Raw genomic sequence first — 23,202 nt, 5'->3', positions numbered from 1 at the left:
CCCATGCATATCTCTGCGCCTAACAGAACCTTATCCTTTAACTTTATCAACAACTCTCAACGACTTAGGTCTGGGACTGATGGGACAAGTATCAGACTTGGAAAGGTCGACCCTACACGTGGACGAAAAAAATTGAACGCATGCTAGTATGAAAGAAAAATATGTAACCTAAAGGAGGGGACTCCAGTCCCACGGAAAAAAGAGGAGGGGTTCCAGAGGTGGATACACCTAAACCATACGTGAGTTCCTTAACAAAACCACAGTCGGGTAAACACGACTTAGCCTTTCGATCCCACTCTCTACAAATGATATTGTATGGGCCCATTTACGTGCGAACCCAACTCTACTGCGGGTTGACGCGAAACGTGTCCCTACAATTGGCGCCGTCTGTGGGGAGGCTTGCGTGTTAGCTCGAGCGGTGGCAAAGTTGAGCTTCTGTCGAACAAGGGACTACGAGGGTGCCTGTATCACCGGCGACACATTGTTGCTATTCCAACATAAGCTCCCACTAGGGGCTGCGTTCCACGGTGTCAACGACATGGGCAAGCCTAGGGGCTTCAAACATCAGGCCAGCTTCCCCCACCTTATTTGAGGAGTTAAACCTTCAGAAGATAAGCAAATAAAGAAGAATACAAGTTTTGGACAGAACCAAGGCCTTGTATGGTCCTCGGACCCAAGCCTCTGGGGAAACACACTACTTAAAAAGAGAATACAAGTTTTGGACAGAACCAAGGCCTTATATGGTCCTCGGACCCAAGCCTCTGGGGAAACCAACTACTTAAAAAGAGAATACGAGTTTTGGACAGAACCAAGGCCTTGTATGGTCCTCGGACCCAAGCCTCTAGGGAAACCAACTACTTAAAAAGAGAACACAAGTTTTGGACAGAACTAAGGCCTTGTATGGTCCTCGGACCCAAGCCTCTGGGGAAACCAACTACTTAAAAAAGAGAATACGAGTTTTGGACAGAACCAAGGCCTTGTATGGTCCTCGGACCCAAGCCTCTGGGGAAACCAACTACTTAAAAAGAGAACACAAGTTTTAGACAGAACCAAGGCCTTGTATGGTCCTCGGACCCAAGCCTCTGGGGAAACCAACTACTTAAAAAGAGAATACAAGTTTTGGACAGAACCAAGGCCTTGTATGGTCCTCGGACCCAAGCCTCTGGGGAAACCAACTACTTAAAAAGAGAATACAAGTTTTGGACAGAACCAAGGCCTTGTATGGTCCTCGGACCCAAGCCTCTGGGGAAACCAACTACTTAAAAAGAGAACACAAGTTTTGGACAGAACCAAGGCCTTGTATGGTCCTCGGACCCAAGCCTCTGGGGAAACCAACTACTTAAAAAGAGAATACAAGTTTTGGACAGAACCAAGGCCTTGTATGGTCCTCGGACCCAAGCCTCTGGGGAAACCAACTACTTAAAAAGAGAATACGAGTTTTGGACAGAACCAAGGCCTTGTATGGTCCTCGGACCCAAGCCTCTGGGGAAACCAACTACTTAAAAAGAGAATACGAGTTTTGGACAGAACCAAGGCCTTGTATGGTCCTCGGACCCAAGCCTCTGGGGAAACCAACTACTTAAAAAGAGAACACAAGTTTTGGACAGAACCAAGGCCTTGTATGGTCCTCGGACCCAAGCCTCTGGGGAAACCAACTACTTAAAAAGAGAACACAAGTTTTGGACAGAACCAAGGCCTTGTATGGTCCTCGGACCCAAGCCTTTGGGGAAACCAACTACTTAAAAAGAGAATACAAGTTTTGGACAGAACCAAGGCCTTGTATGGTCCTCGGACCCAAGCCTCTGGGGAAACCAACTACTTAAAAAGACAATACAAGTTTTGGACAGAACCAAGGCCTTGTATGGTCCTCGGACCCAAGCCTCTGGGGAAACCAACTACTTAAAAAGAGAACACAAGTTTTGGACAGAACCAAGGCCTTGTATGGTCCTCGGACCCAAGCCTCTGGGGAAACCAACTACTTAAAAAGAGAATACGAGTTTTGGACAGAACCAAAGTCTTGTATGGTCCTCGGACCCAAGCCTCTGGGGAAACCAACTACTTAAAAAGAGAATACAAGTTTTGGACAGAACCAAGGCCTTGTATGGTCCTCGGACCCAAGCCTCTGGGGAAACCAACTACTTAAAAAGACAATACAAGTTTTGGACAGAACCAAGGCCTTGTATGGTCCTCGGACCCAAGCCTCTGGGGAAACCAACTACTTAAAAAGAGAACACGAGTTTTGGACAGAACCAAGGCCTTGTATGGTCCTCGGACCCAAGCCTCTGGGGAAACCAACTACTTAAAAGGAAAAACTGTGTTACATGGATTCTCTAGTTTGCCCTCGGATCCTCAACACTAAAGGGACCAGTATGGAATGGAGTAATGTGTTTCCGAAAGCATAACTGAAGTCATGCAATGCTCGGTCACTCCCTCAGATGAGTTATTTAGAATTTGTCGTTCTCATACAATATTCTCGTGCTTACTATGGAACGTTCAACCGTTATCTCGATTAGTTTCCTAAGTTTAACTTGCTATGAATTATTATTATTCTGCCTGATAGTGTCGATAGATTAGAATTAGTTGGATCGTGTTTCAAAAGTTCTTGCTTTAAATACTGCCGAGGAGAAACACACACATGGAGCACACCAACTCACCAAGTGGTTTTATCAAAGGAACAGCATTCAAAACAAGTAAAGAAATCGCCATTTTTTACTAAAGCAAAGAGATAGTACAGTGTACAATGAAAAGCTAGAATCAGTTTATGTCAAAGCCCACTACACGACCAAAAGAAAGGAAGATACAAGAGAATAAATAAAAGCCGGGGAAGTAGATCAGAGGAGAGGTTGGCTACAGCTCCAAGACCTTGCTCTTCCTCAGTGCTTTCACTTGCCCACAACTCAAACAGCAAAAGAGACCCAACTTGAGCCTGACACCGCTAAAGGAAAGGTGCAGGGAGTTGGAAGCTGAGGGGCTTTCTCTAAATATTCGCCCGCCACAAGGCAGAGACGGTGATGGCGGAGAATCTTTCTTCTGACACACCAAAGTTCTGGCATGAACAGAACCTGCTTCGGATTTTGACTAAAAGAGGGAGAAACATCCTTTCCCCTCGATTGAAATGGAGCACTCTCTTGAACTTATGCTTCCTGTGCCCATACCTCACCATTTTTCGTCTCATAAGGGCGCGGCGCTCCTGTGGCGGAGGGAATTCTTTCTTCCCAACTCTCGTCTCAAACATGTTATGCTAAGGGAGGACAGCACTGAGTATAAGAGCTGTGATTTGGGAGAAAACTAAAGAGTTGGTGCGAGGGTGAAGTAACTTTCTCTCATATTTATTTATCTAGAGAAATAAGGTGGTGGCATTTAATGCACGCAGCGCCCCAAGGAACGCTACGGACAAGATGGCTTAGGCTCAATATCCAATGCCACCTGTAACCATGGGATTAAAGGAGTCTCTGGAAGGTGCACCTCGAGCATTGGGACGCCAGAAAGCACCATGTAACCATAAAACTACGTAAATACCCTTAAAATTATGGGCCAAGTAAATTCGCGGTCCAAGCCTGTTCTGCATGGGGGCCCAGGGGCCATGGCCCACATCGAGGAATAACTGTTGCCAAGGACAACTTGCTGCTCGGAACCTCGTGAAATACCTGAGAAAAAGGAGAAACTGAACTCAAAGAATCCTGGACAGAACCTAGGCCTTGTGTGGTCCTCGGACTCAAGCCTATGGGGAAACCAAATGCTGAGAAAACCTAAGTTTTGTTTTGGACAGAACCTAGGGCTTGCATGGTCCTCGGACTCAAGCCTATGGGGAAACCAAGTAATGAGAAAAAATCTAAGTTTAAGACAGAACCTAGGCGCTACGAAGTCCTCGGACTCAAGCTTTTTGGGAAATCGACTGCTCGGATGGAGAAGTTTCTCGGCTCAAATACTGGAAAAGGTTAAGGTCAGTATGCTCAAGAGATGATGAAACGGCCTGATGATCGTTAGCCTAAGGAAACTACTCATTGGGAAGGTGACATGTCCTCGGATAGCTACTTCTTACACCGTATCTAGCACTTAGCCCCCATCTCGGCTAATTTAAGGTGAGTTTCGTCCCTCACTGGTCGGCTTTGCTATGTTAAATAATTTTATTAAAGTCATGGTGACGCCTTTTTTATTAGCAAACATTTTAGCCTTAGTTATTATTGATTCACATACTATATTACGGCGCCGAGCAGCGTTGGTAAACTTGTAAAAGCATAAAAACATAACATACGAAATAAATGAATAGCAATTTTTATTAATATGGAAAATTGTTACAACGTACAAAGAAGGGCTTGAACAAGCCTATACAAAAAATGAACTGTCAAAGCAACACTAGTATCTGCAATACAGATAAGTGAATAGTCAGCTGCCTTTCAAACTCGCCTTCAAAGCTTTTCCAATCTCTGCCTCAGTACTGCTCGTATCAGGAGAAGAACCTTTTTAGAAAAAGATAAAGGAGAAGGAAGAAGAATTGGAACACATGGAAGCACTTCAGCAAGCTCTTGTCGCCGAAGAGTGCAAAGGAAGAAGATGGAGGAGATGAATGAGGAAGATGGAGAACATGAGCAAGAGAAGGAGGAGAAGAAGAGGGAAGCAATGAAAAGAAAGTAAAAGGAGCAAAAGAGGGAGAAGGAAAAGCACCAGGATGGATCTGGTACGGGAAAGAGGAAGAAAGAAAAGTAAAGGGTGGCGCCAGTGAACGAAGAGAGGAAGAAGCAGGGGCATTTAGTCCCTGCCCCAGTCCTGACTCCTAGCACACCGGTACCACATTAGATATGCTCATAAGAGAGCGGGTGGTGATGATGCTGTGTGTTCTCGGCTCAGTCACGTCGGAGGTGCGACGTGACGAGTTCCTGCTTCGGATTTTGGCTGAAAGGTAGGCGAGACAAATCTTGAGTCTCCGCCACCCTTGCCCCGATCGAGCCATCTCGAGCTTAGCCAGAACAAGGTATTTTTGGAAGGGAGAAAGTTTCTTCATCACCTATGACTGTGACGGACGTATTACGAGTCGAGGTATAATCAGAGGGTAAATGTGAATGCTAGGAGGAATCTAAGGATTTCAGTTTTCTAGGGGATTAAATGATTCACATATGAAAGAAACAACTCATGTCCACCCTCTTTATATAAGGGACGAAGAGGATGGCCTTAAACGTGTTCTGATCTTTAAGGAAATCTGCCAGCAAGAATGCGACTGTTCCGCTCCCCCACGTTATCAGTAGCCATTGAATTTGAGAGGCCTCGTGAAGGAAAAACATTAAAGACCTACTTCGGGTAGCCAAACGGACAGAAAGGATAAAGGCTAAATCAAAAAGGATATCTCGTAGATAGGAGCGTTTCCTGGGCATTCTGATAACTGCCAACGCCAGGGAAGGGTCGAATTAAATGAGCCGTAATAAAAGCTCGGAGTTACCAAAACCCCCCTCTCCAACCAAGAGGCCGGACAGCAGGGTTTTGAGGGGCTATTGTGGGGTCCAATAATTGACGGGCCAGGCCCATTTGCTGATGAAGGGTCCAAAGGCCTAAGCCGAAAAAGGTCATGGCCAGAGTTCAAGAATAGTATGGCCCAATTGGCCCGGAGAAGCAGCCGAGGACAGTGCAGTCCTCGGCTGACCCAAAAATAAGGGTAGAAAGGTAAAAGGACGTGCTTGAAGGGAAATCTAAAATATCTAAGAAAGGCTTCCTTTGCCACCTTCCCCATGCATATCTCTGCGCCTAACAGAACCTTATCCTTTAACTTTATCAACAACTCTCAACGACTTAGGTCTGGGACTGATGAGACAAGTATCAGACTTGGAAAGGTCGACCCTACACGTGGACGAAGGAAATTGAACGCATGCTAGTATAAAAGAAAAATATGTAACCTAAAGGAGGGGACTCCAGTCCCACGGAAAAAAGAGGAGGGGTTCCAGAGGTGGATACACCTAAACCATACGTGAGTTCCTTAACAAAACCACAGCCGGGTAAACACGACTTAGCCTTTCGATCCCACTCTCTACAAATGATATTGTATGGGCCCATTTACGTGCGAACCCAACTCTACTGCGGGTTGACGCGAAACGTGTCCCTACAATTATTATTAGTATTATGCTTGTGCAATGCACGGCTTAATCAAGAATCACATGTAAACTAAAAAAAATAAGAAAATGTTTCCTAATTTCATTAAAATAGATAATAAAAATAAAATTTTATATATATATATATATATATATTTGGAAGTGAAGTAATCTTTTACTTTAAGTTATATAATGAATATATGTTGTGTGAGATGATAAAAAAATTATATTTGTAGCTCCAAATTTATATATATTAAAAATAATTAAAATTGAAAACATAAAGCACCACAATATACACATAGATGTAAATAAAATGCCCTAGATTGAATATATAAATGCAATTCGTAAAATAATTTAAAACATAGATTAGTAAAAGCTTCAGTTAAAAAAATTAAAATAAAATGTTTATCTATAAATCTAAACATCGAAAAATCTTATTTCATTTAAATATTTTATATGGTCCCAAAGAGCGAAACATTAGTTTTCAATCCAACATTTTTTTTTTTTTTTTTGATAGAGTTTCAACTATCAGAAATTTTACCAGTTGATCTAAATGGAATCCACCAATTTAACATAATTAATTTCATTGAATTATAGAATTAAAATGTTTCCGCTTACATCAATTAGTATTTTTTTAGTAATATTTAAACTTAAGAAATAGTAAACAAATAGATTTATTTACTTGATTAAATCACATATATAATCAAATATAATCTAAGGGAATTATATAATTTAATATATTTTAAGATCATTATTTCATTCGTTTTTTTTTTAGATCATTATTTCATTTATACTTGAAAAAACAAATTGGTAATGATTAATACCTTGATGCTACTGTGGTCCTCTTTCTTGTCTTGTTCTTCCTCCTAATCATTGGATCAAGCTTGTGGTGATTGTGTTGCGTGGTTTATAATGGGAACTACTTGGTTTCATAATTTTTTTAAAAAAAAAAAAAAATCAAACTCAGCTTATTTTAACTCTTTTTTCAACTTCAAATATTCTTTTTTTTTTCTTTACCTCATCCTCACACCAAAAAAAAAAAAAAAAACACAACAAAACAAAACAAAAAAAGAAAGAAAAAAGAGTAAAGTAAATAAAACAAAACAAAAGAAGGGTGGGTATACCTGACTCATATGGTGAAATCCTATATCCTTGTTAGCTTTGAAAGTTGGTTTGGAGAATCAAAGATTCAAAGGTTTCAGTGCTCATAATCCCACCACCACTATTCTTTGTCTTCTTATTCTTGTTCTTCGAATTGATTACTGTTTTGAGGCATTGCATTGGGCGACCTTAATCAACTTTTTTTTTCTTTTTTCTTTTTTTGTAGGGGTGAGCTCACATAATGACTAAAATTTAAATACTAAATAGCTTGTTGTTTAGTATATGATATACTATGGTATGTGTAGGTATGATAAGCCCAGTAGTATATATCTATCTCTCTCTCTCTCTCTCTCTCTCTCTCTCTCTCTCTCTCTCTCTCTCTCTCTCTATATATATATATATATATATATATATATGTTGGGTCGGGGGCCCAATTCGAGAACATCTAGTAGTCCGAGGACGGGTAAACATTGTCATGGAAGTCTGCATTAGTGAATGAAGAAATGAGATTTGGTCATAAGGGTCCAAGAAGGTAGTCCGAGGAAGAATGCCTCCTTGGCTGAGCCAAGAAGAAGTCTGAAGGTGTGGTCTACCACCCAGAACAACATTCTAGGAGATTCTATTGATAAGGGTACACATCATGAAGGCACAAGACAAAAGGGAAATATGAAATATCTAAGAGAAATCCGCTACCATCGTATTGAATGTTCTGTAGCTAACTCTCTGACCGCATTAATGTGGAAGTGATACCCGAACAGTAATTTTCAATCTTACAGCTACTTCCAGAGACTTCAGGAAGATGCTTATGGGACAAGGATCGACATCAGAAACATGGTTTACACGAGGAGGGTGGAGATGAAAGAAGGTAATATAAAAGAGAAAGAATACCCTGAGGAGGGAGGATCGAAAGATTAAGAGAAAAATATTGTAGCAACAAGAACTAGACTTATAATCAAATTTAAAAGAATCATATATAAGAACTAACCTTCTCAGATTAAGTTGATGACGATTTTCTTTGGATAAAATCAGTTTATCTTTGTTTTTTTGTAGTCTGGATCCACTATAATTGTTATCTAATTCATTAGAGCCTAGTTTTCTAACTCACTCTCTACAAATTCATTGTATTGGATTCTTTGGGTCTAGATCCTATTACCTTTTGGGCATAGGAACCAAATTGCGCCCTTACAGTATGATTCGTGAGTTATGTGGTATTTAACTTTAGAAAATTTAAATGATGGATTTTTAGTTTTATTTAAATTAAATCATTTTAAGTTAAAAATTTTTGAGGATAGACTTTTAGTTTGAATATAATTTAAAATTTTTGAAGTTTAAATGACATGTTTGATCTAAATTAAACAATTGCTAAATATTATCCCTTAATTTGAAGAATTATATCATAAAAATAATTTATTAATTATTTGTTCTTAAAATATTAATAATAGACTTTTAGTTATGGTAGAAGTCAAAACATGACTTTTTTTTTTGAAAGAAAATGTGGGCTTTTGTTTGGAACTAAAGTTTAAAACTTTTTATAATAAACTTTTAGTTTGAATATATTTTAAATTTCTTGATGTTTAAAATGATAAATTTTACCTAAACTAAATAATTTTTAAATATTATCTCTTAATTTGAGGAAATATAACCTAATAAATGATATATAAGTAATTTACGTATTAGTGAGAGTAGTCATTTGGTGTAATCAAGGTTTTTAAACTCAAATTTTATTATATAGTATATAATATATATATATATATATATTATTAACTTTTCAAATAAAATAAACATTTTAAAAATATAATAAATAAATAAAAGAAAAAGTGTTGTACCTCAATCAAATAAGGAATTTGTTATACCATAAATATTAATGTTTTCCAAACATGCATGGGTGATATGCCCCCGGCCCCCCAAGCGGGCACACGGCGTCGAGGTGAGGCCCCAAAACCTTGTCATGTCATATAAAAACAAAAAAAGCTGTAGGTACTGAACATTAATTGAGAATCATGCCCTTTAGGGTCTGTTTGGATTGAACTTATTATTGCTGAAACTGAAAACTGAAAACTGAAAACTGAAAACTGAAAACTGAAAACACTGTAGCAAAATAATTTTTAAATGTGTAAAAAGTACCGTGGGACCCATTTTTAATATTTTTAAATGCGTAAATAGTACTGCTACAGTACATGAACAGTAACAAAACAGTATATGAACAGTGAAAATGGTCTCCTTAAACGCGTGAAAGTGAAAAAAAAAAAAAAAAAAAGAAAAAAAAAAAAAGAAAGGGGAAAAACGTGGACGCGGATTCAGCAAACGCTGAATCCAAACCCACCCTTAATGAATGACAATGGATCGGGTTTAATGGGCTTTTCAATCCAACCTCATTCATTCTAATACGGTTTGAAACTTTTTAAATGAATTTGACTTCAAATTTTTAAACCCATTAAGGTTTGGGAATTTTTTTTTTTTTTTGAATTTTACTTTAAGGTACATATGAATCCTATTACTACTTTTTTTTTTTTTTTTTTTTTTTTGGTTAGAGAGAGTTTCAATCTATGGCGTCCGCTCCTGATGATAGCTCTTTATCATCAGATCAAGACACTAATAAGTTTTTTGGTGTAGGCAGGAATTAAACCCAGATCTCTTATACAATCATCAGAGATTTTATTAACTGAGCTATTCCTATTCCTACTTGATTGTGAATTTATATTACCAAAATGAAAAATTATGGCTACAGGCTAATTTTTTTCTTATATCATTCATATTTACAAAATTTTCAAAAGATAAAAAATTAATAATTATGCTATTAATAAAATATCTAAATTTCAACTTTTGTAGTTTAGAATTGCGCATAAAAAATAAGTTTATGAATCGAATAATAAATATCATTCAATTAGTATGAAGTTTGACATTCGTGTTAAGAATATAAAAAACATACAATCAAACAGTTAGATATTCAAAATACTTAACCATGTTAATTTTTTTTAATGAGAATTGTAGTCAAATTAATAGCAAAACTTTCTCCTTATTAAAATACCTTTATTTCTAACAATTTTATTTATATTCAAAAACTATGATTTTTTGTTATTCCGCCATAGGGAAACCAAAAAAAAAAAAAAAAAAAAAGCCAAAAATCTTTTTTTAAAAATAAAAAGTTAATTTCTATACCACCATTTATGATATTTAATTATTTATTTGACTAAAACTGCTGGTAATTCTTTTTTTTTTTTTTTGAGAAAAGCTGGTAATTCATATTAATGAAATGGATTTTGATTATTTCAAATGAGATGAATTTAATTAAGATGGAATTACTAAATTATAAACTTCAAAACTTTGACAAGTAGTTGAGAACGTGGAAATCAATACGATCTGACCAAAGAATTTATGACTCTGTTTATACTTTTGCAGGTGAGATATGCATCACTCGCGTCTTGTCTTAACAGTATGCACTGTGGTACTCATGTCGGTGTTGTACGACTTTTTAGCGTATTCATACTTCCATTTATATCAAGGGACTAGTACAACAAGTCTCTACAACCACAATTCTAGAACATGACTTGTTTCACATGTAAATTACCACACGGAATCTTTTATAAGTCATTTGTAATAGAAATCATTGATGATTCAATTCAATATTGTAAAATAAAAGTTTTCTTTTATTAAAAAAAAAGGGAAATTGTAAATTGTAAATTGTAAATTGAAAGTTAAAAGTTAAAATAAAATTCCCACATAATTTTGTTCTGTTTAGTGTACAGTTTTTGGTGGTTTTATATTAATGTCTCTGAGTTTTACCAATTTGTTGAAATTCTCTGCACCATCTACAATTATGCTGATTAAACTTGTATTAGTAATGTCTATGTATAATTTAAAATTCCATATGTACATATTTTAGTGTTATTTATACTTATTTATCATTATGCACACATAGGTCCATATTTATATTCTGAAATTCATAAAAATTTATATATTTCTCTAACACATATAATTCCCATATTTGGTGGGGTGGAATATCCATGCAGTTCCCAGTAAAATGAAATTATAACTACTACCACAAGTACAATATCCTAAAGTGGCTGAAATTAATATATAAGGTTTGATTATGATATTTGCAGTTTTGGTATAATAAGACTATAAACTATAATAAGAATAGACGTGTAGGTAGCAAAGTACGAACTTTCTAGCTACTTGGTTTCAATGTCGTCGGCACAATTTTCAACCACAGGAAATTAAATTAATGTTTCTTAGACCTCCAGCAGATTGCTTGACCTTTCTATCCCTCTCTTCCTCCTTATCAATATTCCCTTCCAAATTGGTTCTCCAAAAAAAAAAAAAATTCCCTTCCAAAACTTTCCATTTACATACATACATACAAAGCTAGCTATATATCAATTTTTTTTCAAGAAGTGAGACATCGCGATGATCCAAAAACACCAAAACACACGCATGGATTATGTAAAGCACTCAATTGGAAACCCTGCTCTTCTCTTATTCTTCCTCTTTGGGTTCTTTTATCTCTGTATTTGGTCCTCCTCTATCACAAAGTCATTCAGTGTGTTCCAAAAGGAGTCTCTTTCTGCACTATCAAACACAGTAAGTTTCAACTTTCTAAGCTTATTCCTTCATTGATTTCACAAACATGCATATGGGTTGTCTTAATTTTGTACAAAAAAAAAAAAACACTCAAAATTCTTTTAATTCTTACAGTCAAACATTCATGTTCCTCAAGATGACCTCGAAGAAGCTTTATCGAAAGCTTCAATGGCAGACAAAACGGTCATTATCACTATCATAAACAAGGCTTATGCAGAACAAGATATCAAAGCTGACATCACCATGCTTGACCTTTTTCTTGAGAGCTTTTGGCTAGGGGAAAACACTAGGCCACTGCTTGACAACCTTTTGATCGTGGCAATGGATCAGACGGCCTACGATCGCTGCCTTTTTCGACGGTTGAACTGCTACATGTTGAAAACGGACGGTTTGGATTTTGGGGGAGAAAAAGTTTACATGTCCGAGGATTTCATCAAGATGATGTGGAGAAGAACTCAGTTTCTCATTGAAGTTCTTAAGCGTGGCTACAACTTCATTTTCACGGTACGTTACTATTTTTTTTCTTATAGTTTAGTATTTAGAGTTATAAACACGGATTAAAAAAAAAAATGTTTGCTTGCATGGGATTTAATTTTTTCTTTTTATTTAGTTAATGAATGATTTAATAATTTCTCGTAAAAAAATAAATTTCAATTCAAAATATAGTGAAAATAAGCCAAAGCAAAAAACTATAACACATGTAACGTTACACAATACATTTACGCAATCAATCATAAAATAAAAAAATAATAATAATAAAATTAAAAAATTAAAACTATGACTTAAAGACGCTATTAAAACTATGGTTGAAAATGTAACGTTGGCTTTATAATTAGCTAAGATGTTTTAGTCTCTTAGAGTAGAAGCTAGAAAGTAATACTTTTGAAGTGAACTTAAAGTTTGCACTTGTAATAAAATTTATCGATTCCTCTCATTCTACTTAATTAATAAGGAAAAACAAAAGTTACACCATTAATTAGATAGTTTTTGGTTGATAATGCCAATGGTTGGTTGCATTTAAAAAATAATGATTGGAATATGATATAGGAATGTGAATGCGACTGTGATTGACTTTTGGTTAGGAATATTAATGTAGGATACGTATCTCGAATTTATTATTATTATTTGTTTCTTTCTAAGAAAGAGATATATTTTATAAGAAATGAAAATTTTAGGATATGATTCTATGGCAATATTTCATATATAAAAAAAAAAAAAAAAAAAAAAAAAGTAGTACATCGATGTAACATGTGTCATTTTTGCCATAGTTTGTGATGTGAACGTGGGCCTCTAAGTTGAAGCATTTCATGAAGCCCTGTTGTCATGTGAAAATAATTTTAAATTGCGGTCATGCCATTTGGATTTTTCCGGTGTAATTTTTTGGTATGTCAAGAATTAGCAATAGACTAATTATATTCCAATATAATTCAATTAAAATTTGATTAGCCCACCTCAAAAAGGCTTAGTATTGGATTAGCTTAGCCAAAACAACCTGTCTTTGACATTGGATCGGTTAAGTGCTCGACAGAGTGGCTAATATGGCCTTTGGGGGGTCGGTTTGGCTGTAAGATGTTTGATATTAGTTATTAAGTGGCTGATTTATGTTGTGGGTATTCGATCTTGATTGTCGGTAGTCGATTTTGGTCATTATATCTGTTTATGATTAAAATAGAATAAATAAATAGTATCTAAATAGAATACTACAAAAGTAGAAAGTAAAGTGAAAATAGACTAACAAAAATACAAAATAGTAAAAAAATGAGTTTTTTTTTTTTTAGCTTAAACTTATAAAGAGGTTTATATGAATGTTCTTGTTGGAATGTCTAAATTTAGGTTTATATGTTCAGAAAAAATTAAATAATAATAATTTAGGTTTATGTGAATGTTCTTATTGAGTGTCTAAGTTTAGTATTCTCTAGGGCTTTACTTTTAACAAGATGGATTATTTTGGGAAGAAAGCTTAGAAATTTCAGAGTCATCTAGGAGAGCAAAGGCATGTATATATAACTATATAAGACAAAATGTTTGGTTTGTGTTCTGAAGGAACTGTCGGTGGTGGAGATAATTGTGATAATAAAGAAATGTTATAAAGTTAATAGAAGTCATAAAAAAATATATATAATATATATATAAAAAATAAAAGAATAAAAAAAAATAAAAAAGGTGACAACTTTTACTATGTGACAAGTCAAGAAGTCTACCACCGTGGCCTTTATCATACCATTTTTTACTACTATTATATATGGCCGATTGTGAGTAGTGTAAAAATAGTGATAGGTTTATATGTAATTAGTTGGCAGCCAATCAAGGGCATAGTTAGAAATTTATACTTGGAGGGCTGGTTTGTTGTAATTTTTTTTAGAATCACTACAACAAAAATTGTAGTATTAATACAATAATCATAATTCAAAAATTTATTGAATACAGAATTATCAACTTTGATATATTATCATATTCTCAACAATTATTTAGTTCACTATAGATATATACAAAAAATTTCACTATTATTTTAAAAACTATCAACCCATTATTATTTGTGATATTGAAAATTTCCTATATTTTTTAAAATTTTTTAATGAATTATTTAGCACCTATTTTCAAACCAAAAAAAAAATCAACTTAAAAAAATGATGACATAGAGAGATAAAATATATTATAATATAGCAAGCAATACAAAAATTGAAGAACAAAATCTTGATAAACAAAACATATTCATTAAACTAATTATAAAGGCAAAGACTCATATGGTCAGATTCATATCATAATTAAAAAAAAAAAAAAAAAAAACCATATGTCCATTATCATATGTATAACAAAACTTAAATTTAAATGCCCATATGCTTGAGTTTATTTGGTTGTGCTGAGAAGTGAGTTAACGTATTGATTTGAAAGAGGGCAGTGTGGGCTAGCAGTAATAGGGAGATGTACTAAAGATAGCTTCTTGAGATTGAGATAAATGGAAAAAAGGTTAGTTTTTTGTTTGAAGAAGTGACTAAATGATGCTCTTTTGAAACAGTTGTTATTATCCATTGGGTACGCAACAAATCAAGGGGGCCAGCTAGTATATTATTCGAGGATTTGTGGACTTTTTTTTTTTTTTAAAGAAAGATATGTGGACTTTAAGTCATATATTTATTGGACTATGTTGAGATCTTAGGAATAATTGGGGGGTTGTCATATTTTTTGAGGGGCCCATTGCCTATTACTTCTTTGTTGAACCAGACCTGTAGCCTAAAATTACCAAAATAGTAGTAGAAAATTAAAATTTTGGAGGGCCATTGCTATTGAGAATTATGTGACAATTCAAGAAGTCTACACCCCAGACTATACGATACCATTTTCTACTACTATTATATATGGCTGATTGTGAGTAGTGTAAAAATAGTGATGGGTCTATATGTAATTAGTAGGCAGTCAGTCATAATTTACCATATAAGATAGTTATAATTAGGTGTACTATAAAAGCTGTGTTACTAGAATAACATATGAGAAATTAATCAATACTAAGAACTTTGGAATTTGGATTATGCATTATTGGTCAAATTCTGATACACACATCATTTTGTGAAACACATCCGTGCACATGTAAATAGGAACTGAAATCGTGAGTGATAGTGACCAAAGCTTTCAAGGATTTTTATGACCTACAGCTTCACTTGATTTTAGATTGAAACTTTCTGGAAGACCACTAAAAGTGACAATTTAGCTATAGCTGGAATGCAGCTTTATAATTTCTTTCACATGTTAGATCTAAATATGAGCCCGAAATGAGACACTGACTATACTCAGACAAGTCTCCATATTCGAGAATAGAAACTGTAACGTGGGGACATTTAATTCTCAGACCATATGCTCAAAAGGTAATGTTTTTGGTTGAGATCATATACTATGCTAATTATTTGTGTTGCCCTCAATCATTGTACCAAACCTTTTATATAATAAATTCAAAATAAAAATTAAAAATAAAAAACCCCATTATCTAAATAATCAACTCATTCATCATATTGATTAGACTTAATCAAGTTCAAGTTATTGTTATTTAGACTCTGTTTAACATTTTTATTTAAAATGGATATTACATATTTCAATAAAGTAATATTATACATCTAATAATAAATAAATGATGTTTGGTAACATTTTCAGGTTTTTGATTTGCATTTTCACGAAAACTTATGTTGCATTTTTTATTTTCTGAAGCAAAAAATGAGAACTCCAAATTTGAGGATTCTCATTTTTGTATTTCCCTTTTTCTTTTCATTCTCCATTAAAAAACAATTTTCCCTCTCATTGTTTTTTATTTTTCCTCTCATTTCCTTATGAATTTTTTCTCTCCTCCCATGGATTACTAGCAATTGTGCATTTCAATAGTTCAAAGGGTTAAGTGTAATCGGTGTGATAGTTTAGGATGAAAAACTATAATTTTCCAAATCTAACTCCAACACTAATCACTACCACGTCTACAATTCTATTTCATTCTTATTCCAAAGGGAAATCATCGTTACATCTTTTTGTATGACAATATTATTTTCCATTCTCATATAAATCCATGATTTTTCAATTTTTCACATATAAAACTCTTTTAAAGATATATCAAGGAGGATGAGGAGAATAAGAGAAGAGAAGAAAACAAAAACAGAGAAGGAAAAAAAATGTAATTAGTTTAAACATTCATAATAATAATCATCACATGTGACATTAGCCACACAAAAAAAAAAAAAAAACAAAAACAAAAACAAAAAACAAAATAAAAAAAACAAAACAAAAACAAAAACAAACAAACTTGAATGATTATCTAATAAACTCGTTAGTGTTCATTATTTTTAGAGAAGTGTTACATTCATAATATTTTTAGAACACTTCACCGTAAATTATAAGTGGTAAATTATTGTTGGTTTTAATTTAAATTTACAACTTTAAAATTAATTTTTTACCCACCCATAAAAGTCAATAACAACTTTCCATTTAAGATTTATTATGAAAGTGTTGTGAAATTGTTATGAACGTAGTATTTTTCTTATTTTTAAGGGTAATAACCAGTGCACATATATTGTTACACAAAGTACACTCAAACACAGTTTTGTACTCAACTCATTACTTGAAGTTACGATTTCAGTTTGGAAATCAAGACGAGTTCAATGTAAAATTGTGCATGTGTGCAATTCATGCGAAACAAAGTGTGTGAAATAACGCCACTCTATTTTTATATAAAATTGGTCAAGTTAAAAATTAATAAACCAACATATATGGAATAATTTCTCTTATCCTCCACTAGAAAAAGATAAGCTCGTAAAAAGAGAGTTGAAATGTGTAAGACAGCCGATTGGGCTTTTTCTATAGAAGCCCATTGGTAAGCACGTTAGGAAAAAGATGTGTAACACATAACTTAGCCGATTGGGCTCTTTTTTATATAAGACCATTGGGCTTTCTTTTGTAACACATTAGGGCCTTTTTTTTTTTTTTTTTGCCTCTTTGCGGATTTGTTGTTTGTATCCTGTAATCTTTTAGATGGAGGGGAACCCATACTCCATGAGTGATACTTAGATAGTCCCAGGACTATCTAAGTTTTTCTCATACTCCGTAGCCTTGTTTTTCTCTTTTCCTCTACAAAAGAAAGTCTTTTATATATTCAGGGGGGAAATGTGACTTGGCAAAAATAAATAAATCACATATTGTGTAATCAAAGTATTTACATTCTCATATTCTCTATCTTCACCCCCCCCCCCCCCCCTTAAATCATGAAATTGCTCAAGATTAGTTTGTTAATTCCTAAGCCAAATAATAGATTGTTCAAATAGCTAGATGCTCAATTTAGTTTGTGCCGCTTAATTCATTTCATAGAGCACCATTTTATTAAGCATTAGGTTGGATGGGAAAAATTATCTTATGAGACTCTCATGGAGTGCTTCTCTTGAAATATATGACTCCCACTAATATATGGTAATGGGATCTACTAAATATGAGAGGAGTACTCCATTAGATGATATCATGATACTCTCTCCCTATTTAGGCCCATATCTAACGAGAGGATATCTCATGAATTTGTATTATGAGACCATCCTCTCATTTCTAGCTCGTGAGATCCACAGATATGGAACCCACACATCTTGAGCAAGAGAAGTCTTAAGAGACTGTCTTATATGATACTTTTTTTCATATCTAACCTCTTTCGATGAATTGACGATAAGCAAAGGTTAAATATTGAACTTTCTAAACCAAATCAAGTTTATGCTAGGCCATAGGCCCATAAACATAATGCTCTTTTCTTTTTTCTCTATTTTTTCTTTTCCCTCCTTATTTGTATGTTCTTAAAAATTATACTATTCTTATATGGTTGAACTTTTTGTAACAGGATACAGATGTGATGTGGCTAAGGAATCCCCTTATTAGGCTAAGTACAAATGAAACCAAGGATCTTCAAATTAGTACTGACAATTTTTTAGGTGATTCGCAATCTGAAAAGCATCTTATCAACACTGGCTTCTACTACATTCGATCAAATAATAAGACCATCAAATTATTAGAAAAATGGTATGCCATGAAAGACAACTCAACAGGACAAAAAGAGCAAGATGTGTTATTAAACCTGATAGGAGGGGGGATAATTAGAGAATTAAATCTTAGTGTAAGGTTCTTAGACACCCGTTATTTTAGTGGGTTTTGCCAAGATAGCGAGGATTTGAGGGCAGTGGCTACAGTACACGCCAATTGTTGTAGAAGTATTAGTGCCAAGGTGAATGATCTAAAGGCTGTCCTTCGTGATTGGAAGCGATTCAAGAAGTACGCTTCTTATAAACGATTGGCTAATGTAACGGCAAATTTAAGGTGGTCATTACACTGGGGATGTTACAAATCATGGAAAGTAGCTAGTACGACTATGGGTTAATTAATGTATAGTTTGTTTTATTTGTGGCTTCAATTTTTCAAACTCATAAAGGGAATATAATTTATTTATTTTTTTTTTTTTTGAGAGAATTTCAACCTATGGCGTCCGCTCCTGATGATAGCTCTTTATCATCAGACCAAGACATCAATCAGTTTTTGGTGTAGACGGGGATTGAACCCCAGGTCTCTTATACAACCATCAGAGACTTTACCAGTTGAGCTAACTGGAACTCACTATAATTTATTTGATATACATAGATTGATACATGATTTGACCATAGAGTGTTATATTTACTTAGCATTATTTTGATCCACATTTTTGCCTCATGATATCTCTTATCTCTTATTCTGTTATGATAACTTTTGCACTTAGTAAATTGGCATTTAGCGTTGGTAAATTGTCCTGTATACGGTTTGACCAATGAAGTAAATACCGTACGAGGCCGTTTTGGTTAGTTTGAGAATCGAAATATTTTGAATACCAATTAATACTAGTATACTATTTAGGATTTATCGCTAATAATTATATATATACATATAATATAGTTATTTATGAATTTATATGTTTATTGGATAAAATAAGAATAACAATTTATTAAGAATATTTAAAATTATAATATCTCTTTTTTTATTTTTAGATAAGCTTAGATATCATTGTTTATGAAAATGTATCAATATTAGCTCTTTAATAATATTTCATGGCAATGTGTTGGTTTTTTTTTTTTTTTTTTTTCTTCCTTTCTTTTTTGTTTCATTTAAATATTTGTGTTGTCTGGTAAAGTAGATGATTAGATTGGAAAGGTTACAGAGTGATGTTATGTACAAGCCCATTACAAGCAAGCTAATAAGGGTCTATTTGGATAGAACTTATTTTGCTGAAACTGAAAATTGAAAATACTGTAACAAAATAATTTGTAAATGTGTGAATAATACTGTAGGACCAATTTTTAATGAAAAAGTTGATAAAAAGTGGAGTTTGTGTAAAATAATTTGTAAATGTGTGAATAGTACTGTAGGACCAATTTTTAATGAAAAAGTTGATAAAAAGTGGAGTTTGTGGGACCTGTGAACAATGCATAAGTGCACTGTTCACAGAAGAACGGGTCAACCATTGCAGCTGAAAAGAAAAAAAAAAAAAAAAAAAAACCTGAGCAAATGCAAACACAGCACTAATAAGTGCTATCTAAACTAGCACTAATATTCCTAAGCGTGTTTGAGAAAAGGTTTTTTGCTTTTTGTTTCAGGGTTTTTTTTTTTTTTTTTTTTCAAATAATCTAATTAATTTTTTTTTTTTTTTTAAAAGCTAGTTTTACCATTGCACACATTTGGTGTGATAGTCACCCCGAAAGTATAAGTGCTTATGGAGTGTGGAGAGTAAGGACTGGGGTTTACGTTTGCAGAAGGGAGTTTTACACACATGTATCTTAGATTAAGTTTGAGTAAAATTTCTGCTTGTATCAAAATTTAAAAAAAAAAAAAAAAAAAAAAAGCTAATTTTTAATTTTTTGTCATATATTTAACATAAAAGTTATCAAAAACTATATTGAAGGTGAGTTTTGATAAAAAACTATGCAAATAAGTTTTATTCCAAAAAATTTCTCAACAAAAAAGTTTGCCAAACTCACCTTTTAAAAAAAAAAAAATTTTTATTTCTCAAATAAAATATTGCTCTTTTTTTCACTTATGTAAATGCACTACAGAAAAACAAACGTAGAAGCCATTGTCATGACTGTGGGCCGAAACTCCTTTCTACACACACACACACACACACACAAAAAAAAAAAATTGGGCCGAAACTAGGGAGAGTGTGCACGTTTGGGCCATAATATTCGGTAGATAGTGTGAGCTGCGACTGTAATAGTATGATATTGTGTGGAATTTTTTTTTTCCCCCGAAAGTTAGATGGTTTGTTGAATTCGACATGATATATTGCATCTTTGCATTTGCATATTAATCATGACTACCACAAAAAATTTCAATTTTCTTAGGATGAAATAAAATATTAGCAGTTTCTAAAATTACTCCCAGAGTTAAACTCAACTATATAAGATATATATAACATTATCAAATTATTCAAATTAAATAAAATATAATTGAAAAATATATAATTATTGAATTTTTAAAGTAAGTAATATTTCAAGACATTCCAAGATCAAATGTTTGGCACATCCAAGTAAGGCAATTTGTCATGAGAAGTATCACACTATATATACTAAATAGACACCAAGAGCCTTGTACCACACCAATGATTTTAATGGTCTAGTGACACCTCCCTTCGTACTAAGTATCTATGGGTGAGCAAGATTAAAAAAAAAAAACACACAAAAAAACAAAGGTCTTGTAGCTCAATTGCATGGTCTGGTCTCTTTTATAACACGGAATTCCCCTCTCCACCCACCTTGTTGGAACAAATAATATAAAAGAAGGGCACAACTTCTGTCTAGTGCCTCCAATACACTGGACCCATTACAATTATGACATGTGTCATGATCGTAGCAGGTTCAATGTCACAGAACACTGGAAAGAAGTAACACCCATAAAAGAAATGGTACATACAAAACATTAATTAAGAATCATGCTCTTTAATGAAATGATAATGGGCCAAGTTTAATGGGATTTATGATTAAACATCATTCTAATAATAAAGGTTTGAAACTTTTTAAATGAATTTGACTTCAAAGCTTTTGAATTTGACCTTAAGGTATGTATGAATTTACTCTCTTTGTTCTAATTTTTTTGTCTTGTTTGAAAAGTCAAACTTTTTAAGAAAACATTATTTATTATCTTGTCTGTCTTATAAAAATGTATAAATTTACAAAACTACTCTTAAATAAATTTATCAGTTTTTTTTTTTTTTAATTTTTAATTTTTAATTTTTTATAAAAGAGTTATTCTTAATGAGTTAACTAAAAAGGTGCCCCAATTATATTGATTTTTTAAATATTTGTTAGTTTTCTTTTCAAATAGTTTTGAAAATAAAGTAGGGGTATAACATGAACATTAGTAAATTAAATCATTGTAAATCTTATCCCTTAGTCAAAAGTCTTTTAGCTTAATATCCTAATAAAATATTAATTTAATAAGATGCAACTTGAGGAAAAAAAACAAAAATGAAAATGTGAGTTGTGTAGTATTTAACTTTAGAAAATTTTGATGATAGGCTTTTAGTTTCATTTAAATTAAACAGTTGTTAAATATTATCTCATAATTTGAGGAAATATATCATAAAAAATTATAAAAATTAATTTACTAATTAATTATTCTTAAATGTTGATAATAGATTTTTAGTTGGAGTAGACATCAAAAGATTTTTTTTTTTTAGAAAGAAAATGTAGATTGTTGTTTGGGATTCAAGTTTAGAATTTTTTATAATAGACTTTTAGTTTGAATAAAATTTAAATTTGTTAAAGTTTAAAGATAAGTTTTATCTAAATTAAACAATTGCTAAATATTATCCCTTAATTTGAGGAATTATATCATAACAAATAATATAAAATTAATTAATTAATTAGTTGTTCTTAAAATATTGATAATAGAGTTTTAGTTAGAGTAGAAGTCAAAACATAGGGTTTTTTTAAGAAAGAAAACATGGGTAGTTGTTTGGGATTAAATTTATAATAGAATTTTAGTTTAAATATAATTTAAATTTATTGAAATTTAAAAGATAAAATTTTACCTAAATTAAATAGTTGTTAAATATTATCCCTTAATTTGAGGAAATATATCATAATAAATAATATAAAATTAATTTACTAATTAGTGAGGGTAATCATTTGGCACAACCATGGTTTTTAAACGCAAATTTTACTATTATTATTATTATTATTATTATACCCGTGCGATGCATGGCTTAATTAAGAATCACATGTAAACTAAAGAAAAGAAGAAAATTTTTCTTAATTTCATTAAAATTAGATAATAAAATAGATAATAAAAATAAAATTATATATATTTATATTTGGAAGTGAGTAATCTTTTACTTTAAGTTATATAGTAAATATATGTTGTGTGAGATGATAAAAAAATTATATTTGTAGTTCCAAATTTATATATATTAAACAATAATTAAAAAAAACATAAAGAACCACAATATACACATAGGTGTAAATGAAAATGCCCTAGATTGAATATATAAATGCAATTCATAAAATAATTTAAAAAATATTTTAGTAAAAGCTTCAGTTAAAAAAATTAAAATAAAATGTTTATCTATAAATCTAAACATCGAAAATATTTTTTCATTTAAATATTTTATATGGTCCCAAAGAGCAAAACGTTAGTTTTCAATTTAACATTTTTTTTAAAAGAGTTTCAACCACCAGAGATTTTACGAGTTAAACTAACTGGAACCCACCAATCTAACATAATTAATTTCATTGAATTAGAGAATTAAAATGTTTCCGCTTACATCAATTAGTATTTTTTTTAGTAGTATTTAAACTTAAGAAATAGTAAACAAATAGATTCATTTACTTAATAGTATTTAATAATCATTTACTTAAGATCATTATTTTATTCATTTTTTTTAAGATCATTATTTCATTTATATTTGAAAAAAATG

General features: G+C 32.8%; 1 protein-coding gene across 2 annotated transcripts in view; it reads left to right on the top strand.

The window, feature by feature from the left end:
- Window positions 1-11,324: 11,324 nt before the first annotated feature.
- Window positions 11,325-23,202, top strand: part of LOC126723271 (uncharacterized protein At1g28695-like) — an 81,638-nt gene continuing 69,760 nt past the window's right edge. The window contains exons 1-3 of one of the 2 annotated variants that reach the window (XM_050426601.1): window positions 11,325-11,759; window positions 11,874-12,263; window positions 18,109-18,489. In XM_050426601.1, coding sequence (XP_050282558.1) covers window positions 11,586-11,759; window positions 11,874-12,263; window positions 18,109-18,489 — 945 coding nt within the window. In that variant the 5' untranslated portion in view covers window positions 11,325-11,585. Of the gene's footprint in view, window positions 11,760-11,873; window positions 12,264-18,108; window positions 18,710-23,202 lie in introns of those variants that run through there. The other variant, XM_050426599.1, reaches the window with a different exon arrangement.

The sequence above is a fragment of the Quercus robur genome, chromosome 4 (assembly GCF_932294415.1).
Source record: "Quercus robur chromosome 4, dhQueRobu3.1, whole genome shotgun sequence".
Lineage (NCBI taxonomy): Eukaryota > Viridiplantae > Streptophyta > Magnoliopsida > Fagales > Fagaceae > Quercus > Quercus robur.
The sequence above is the reverse complement of the archived record's forward strand: the minus strand, read 5'-3'. Positions and strand labels throughout refer to the sequence as shown.